Source organism: Ovis canadensis, chromosome 24 (assembly GCF_042477335.2).
Source record: "Ovis canadensis isolate MfBH-ARS-UI-01 breed Bighorn chromosome 24, ARS-UI_OviCan_v2, whole genome shotgun sequence".
Lineage (NCBI taxonomy): Eukaryota > Metazoa > Chordata > Mammalia > Artiodactyla > Bovidae > Ovis > Ovis canadensis.
The window spans coordinates 37,491,501-37,497,500 of NC_091268.1; the positions used below are offsets into that span (position 1 = coordinate 37,491,501).

The 6,000-nt window shown below is 38.6% G+C and overlaps 1 protein-coding gene across 2 annotated transcripts in view; it reads left to right on the top strand.

Moving 5' to 3' along the window:
* Window positions 1-6,000, top strand: part of RBBP6 (RB binding protein 6, ubiquitin ligase) — a 37,336-nt gene that overhangs the window by 25,370 nt on the left and 5,966 nt on the right. For both annotated transcript variants that reach the window (XM_069570373.1, XM_069570374.1), the window contains exons 11-14: window positions 2,658-2,754; window positions 2,856-2,934; window positions 3,040-3,094; window positions 4,781-4,849. In XM_069570373.1, coding sequence (XP_069426474.1) covers window positions 2,658-2,754; window positions 2,856-2,934; window positions 3,040-3,094; window positions 4,781-4,849 — 300 coding nt within the window. The remainder of the gene's footprint in view (window positions 1-2,657; window positions 2,755-2,855; window positions 2,935-3,039; window positions 3,095-4,780; window positions 4,850-6,000) is intronic.

The following is a 6,000-nucleotide window of genomic DNA, read 5'->3' on the forward strand; positions in this document are numbered from 1 at the left end:
AACCAGCTTGAACATCTGGAATTTCACGGTTCATGAACTGGTGCACCCTGGCTTGGAGAATTTTGAGCATTACTTTACTAGCATGTGAGATGAGTGCAATTGTGCGGTAGTTTGAGCATTCTTTGGCATTGCCTTTCTTTGGAATTGGAATGAAAATGGGCCTTTTCCAGTCCTGTGGCCACTGCTGAGTTTTCCAAATTTGCTGGCATATTGAGTGCAGCACTTTCACAGCATCATCTTTCAGGATTTGAAAGAGCTCCACTGGAATTCCATCACCTCCACTAGCTTTGTTCGTAATGATGCTTTCTAAGGCCCACTTGACTTCCCATTCCGGGATGTCTGGCTCTAGATGAGTGATCACACCATTATGATTATCCGGGTCGTGAAGATCTTTTTTGTACAATTCTCCTGTGTATTCTTGCCACCTCTTCTTAATATCTTCTGCTTCTGTTAGGTCCATACCATTTCTATCCTTTATTGAGCCCATCTTTGCATGAAATGTTCCCTTGGTGTCTCTAATTTTCTTGAAGAGATCTCTAGTCTTTCCCATTCTGTTGTTTTCCTCTATTTCTTTGCATTGATCGCTGAGGAAGGCTTTCTCATCTCTTCTTGTTATTCTTTGGAACTCTGCATTCAGATGCTTATCTTTCCTTTTCTCCTTTGCTTTTTGCTTCCCTCCTTTTCACAGCTATTTGTAAGGCCTCCTCAGACAGCCATTTTGCTTTTTTGCATTTCTTTTCCATGGGGATGGTCTTGATCCCTGTCTCCTGTACAGTGTCACAAACCTCCGTCCATAGTTTTTCAGGCACTCTATCTATCAGATCTAGTCCCTTAAATCTATTTCTCACTTGAATTGTATAATCATAAGGGATTTGATTTAAGTCATACCTGAATGGTCTAGTGGTTTTCCCTACTTTCTTCAATATAAATCTGAATTTGGCAAGAGGGAGTTCATGATCTGAGCCACAGTTAGCTCCCAGTCTTGTATTTGCTGACTCTATAGAGCTTCTCCATCTTTGGCTGCAAAGAATATAATCAATCCAATTTCGGTGTTGACCATCTGGTGATGTCCGTGTGTAGAGTCTTCTCTTGTGTTGTTGGAAAAGGGCGTTTGCTATGACCAGTGCGTTCTCGGCAAAACTCTATTAGCCTTTGCCCTGCTTCATCCCATACTCCAAGGCCAAATTTGCCTGTTACTCCAGGTGTTTCTTGACTTCCTACTTTTGCATTCCAGTCCCCTATAATGAAAAGAACATCTTTTTTGAGTGTTAGTTCTGAAAGATCTTGTAGGTCTTCATAGAACCATTCAACTTCAGCGTTACTGATTGGGGTATAGGCTTGGATTACTGTGATATTGAATGGTTTGCCTTGGAAACAAACAGAGATCATTCTGTCATTTTTGAGATTGCATCCAAGTACTGCATTTCGGACTCTCTTGTTGACTATAATGGCTATTCCATTTCTTCTAAGGGATTGCTGCCCACAGAAATAGATACAATGGTCATCTGAGTTAAATTCACCCATTCCAGTCCATTTTAGTTCACTCATTCCTAGAATGTTGACGTTCACTCTTGCCGTCTCTTGTTTGACCACTTCCAATTTGCCTTGATTTATGGACCTGAAATTCCAGGTTCCTGTGCAGTATTGCTCTTTACAGCATTGGACCTTTCTTCTATCACCAGTCACATCCACAACTGGGTATTGTTTTTGCTTTAGCTCCATCCCTTCATTCTTTGTGGAATTAATTCTCCACTGATCTTCAGTAGCATATTGGGCACCTACCGACCCAGGGAGTTCCCTGTTCAGTATCCTTTCATTTTGCCTTTTCATACTATTCATGGGGTTCTCAAGGCAAGAAAGTGACACAGTTTGCCATTCCCTTATCCAGTGGACCACATTCTGTCAGACCTCTCCACCATGACCCTCCCATCTTGGGTGGCCCCGCACGGCATGGCTTAGTTTCATTGAGTTAAACAAGGCTCTGGTCTGTGTGATCAGATTGACTAGTCTTCTGTAATTATGGTTTCAGTGTGTCTGCCTTCTGATGCCCTCTCGCAACACCTACTGTTTTACTTGGGTTTCTCTTACCTTGGACGTGGGGTATCTCTTCATGGCTGCTCCAGCAAGGTGCAGCTGCTGCTCCTTACCTTGGACGAGGGGTATCTCCTGACTGCCCCACCCTCCTGACCTTGAACGTGGAGTAGCTCCTCTCGGCTCTCCTTTGCCTGCGCAGCCGCCGCTCCTTGGACATGAGGTTGCTCCTCTCTGCAAGTGTTTGAGGCCTTTAAATATGACTCAATGTTTGTAATAATGGAATTTTTCTTCAAAAATATTCTCATTGAACTTTAAGGCATACAGCATGCTGATTTAACTTACACATATTGTGAAATAATTATTGCAGTAGGGATCAGCTAACATCCATCTTCTCACCTAAATACAATAAGTAGTGGAAAAAAAGAGTTCTCACCTCCTTGTGATGAGAACTCTTAGGATCTAATCTCTCTTAACAGCTTTCCAGTATACCATACAGCTGTGTTACCTACAGTCATCATGTTGTACATTATATCCTGAGTACTTACGTATCTTATATAACTGGAAGTTTGTACCTTTAATTCTCCGTTTCTAATGACCTTGTAATGTTGTAAATTATTTTCTAGGGATTCTGATAATAAAATACTGCCAGCTGCAGCACTTGCATCAGAGCATTCAAAGGGAGCTTCTTCAATTGCAATTACTGCTCTTATGGAAGAGAAGGTAAGTTTCACTGGCTTTTAAATTTGGAGACCTTTTTATATTATTACAGTAGAGTTTTTTGTTTTGTTTTTTTTTTAACTATTTGTGTTTTTTTCCTAAAGGGTTACCAGGTGCCTGTACTTGGAACCCCCTCTTTGCTTGGACAGTCATTATTGCATGGACAATTGATCCCCACAACTGGTGAGTATAAAATCATTTTGGTTTGAACTATTTCCCTTAAAAAATAATTTTAGCTTTATTCAGCATGTAATTTTATATTTAGTTGTCCTTATTTTTTTGTCCAAGGTCCAGTAAGAATAAATGCTGCTCGTCCAGGTGGTGGTCGACCAGGTTGGGAACAGTAAGTATATGTTTCACATAATCTTCAGATGATTGCTTTCAAACCAGAAATAAAAATTACAATCTAAGTGGTATGTTGCTGAGTGTCTTTTATTATAAACTTTTATATGCCGTAGTTTACAGTTTTTATGTAAAATGTCACAAACTCAAGACTATATGAAGAAGTGTTTTCTAAAATAAATATAAACTTATACAAATTTTTTTAAAAGTGTATCAATCACAAAATTTCTCATTTTGAGTAGTTCAGTTAAATTCTGTTGCATATTAAAATCTATAAGAACCAATACGGTACTGTAAAGTAAAATAAAGTAAAAATAAAAATTTAAAAAAAAAATTTTTTTTTAATAAAAAATAAAGTTATACCAAGTTATACACTCATTAAAGTTATAGAAAGTACTCATTCAAGTCAAAAAATAAAATAAAATCTATAAGGTAAGAGAGACATGCGTTGTGAACGGTCCCTGTAATAAGTCCTTCCTCCTCTCAGAAGAAAAAGCAAAAAATTCAGATTTATATATTGTTTTATATAATTGTTTATATAGCTCATAAATTTATATAAACTGGCTTATATTCTAAAACTTTGATCTTTTTGTTTGAAAGATAAATCAGACTCATTATAGAAAAAGTATGTTAAGAATATATCAGTAGGAAAGGCTTCCCTGGTGGCTCAGATGGTGAAGAATCTGCCTGCAGTGTGGGAGACCCAGGTTCAGTCCCTGGATTGGGACGATTCCCCTGGAGAAGGGAATGGCTACCCACTCCAGTATTCTTGCCTGGACATAGAAGATCCTGGTGGGCTACAGAGTCAGCCACGATTGAGGGACTAATACACATACATACGAATATATCAGTAGAAAGAATATGGGATTTGAAGACAGATCTCGGTTTGAATCCCAGCTCCTGCATTTACTAGCTGTATGACAGTGAGTGTGTGATTGTGCTTCTCAGCTTCCGTTGCCTCATCTGTAGAATTGGAATGGTGCTACTTACGTCACATGTCAGACACCTCCATGTAGTTCCCAGCAGATAAAACAACTCTTTTCTGTAACAATTAAGTTCAAGGCCTCCCTGGTGGCTCATTGGTGAAGAACCCACCTGCCAACGCAGGGTTTTGATGCCTGGTCTGAGGACATCCCACATGCCTGAGATCAACCACGCCCATACACCACAACTGTTGAGCCTGTACTCTAGAGCCCAGGAACTGCAACTGTTGAGCCCAGGGTTTGTAACTGCTGAAGTGCATGCACCCTAGAGTCCATGCTGTGCAACAAGAGAAGCCACCCCAATGAGAAGCCTGCACACTGCAACAAAGAATAACCCCTGCTCACCACAAGCAGAGAAAAGCCTGAGCAGCAATCCAGCACAGCCAATAAATAAATGCATAATTTTTTTTAAGTACATGGGATCTTTTTAAAAACAAAACACAGGAAGTTCAGAGTAACTTATAAAATGCTAATTAAAATATACTGCATGAAGTTTATATTGAGGCTTCATTGTTTATAATGTTAATCAGAAAAAAATATTCAGGTACACGTAATGCTTGCTCATCTCTCTCTATCTGGAACAAGCAAGAATCAGGGTCAGGGAGTAAGAAAAGTTTCCAGAATAGTTAAAAAATAGTTATCTTAAAGTCTGTGCACAAAAAAATCATGTATTATACTCAAGCCTATTTTATCTTTCCACACAGCTCCAACAAACTTGGATACTTGGTTTCTCCACCACAGCAAATTAGAAGAGGAGAGAGAAGCTGCTACAGGTAGGCTTGCTAAAAATCTTGAATAACAGTAATCTGATGACAAACTGAAAAATGTAACAAAAATTAAAGCATAGCAGTGGCAAGGGGAATGAGTTCATTTGGTTTTCAGATACCTCACTTAAATCTTTAGTTGTGCTTGAGAGGCCTGTAAAAGAATGTTACATTTAGTATTTTAAATGTTAGTTTTTTAAGGCTACATCTTTGCTACTCCTTCTTAGGACTACTTTCTCCTTGTCAGCACATAGCAGAATATTGGCTTATCTCTGTTGAGTGTAAAGGGAAGTCAGTAAAGCGTACACAATGTTTAAGGTATTGTCATTAATCTAAAGTGAATGGTAACCAGTTCAACTCCTAAGTGTGAAGAATTGCGCATATTTCTCCCCTGGACTCAGTTGTCCCAGTCTTCTGCCATCTTTTCTTCCAAAAGAAGAGACAGGAAATTGTTAGGGACCCTTGCTCTGGAGATACACAAGCAGTGTCAATCTAAGAAGTAACCCATATAAGTTTTACTCTCTAGGTCATTCTTAAGGATATCTTCTAGTGCACCAAAGAGAATTACTAAGCTTATGAAAGATAACTACTGTTTTGCTGCTAAATCACATATTTAATAGGATATTTACTAAATCAGACTCTCTGAAAAGAGGCTTAAAATCCAAACCCCTACTGCTGCTGTTGTATACTAGTTACCTGTAATTTAAAGATCCTTTTAAAAAGCTTAACAGAAATAAACACACTTTTTTTTTAAGCCACTATTTCTTTGATGAGGCAGAATTTTAGCACTTATTTTAACTGTCAGAATAAAACAGATTTTCAGTTACTGATTACAAATGTTAAACTAATATTTGTTCTAGTTTGAAGGGTCTTTACATATTTACTCAAAAAGATTATAGGAAGTGGGTTTTCTTCATTTAAACTTAATCTTAGTAGGCATTTTGGGGAGAACCAGATCACAGAGGCTTTAACCTATTAGCTCCTTTAAATGATGGATTAGGAAGTAACAAGAGATCATTGTGAAGTGATCATTGGAACTTCACAAGAGAACTTTTAAATACAGTGAAAGTGATGTCGCTCAGTCGTGTCCGACTCTTTGCGACCCGTGGACTCTAGCCCACCAAGCTCCTCCGTCCATGGGATTCTCCAGGCAAGAATAC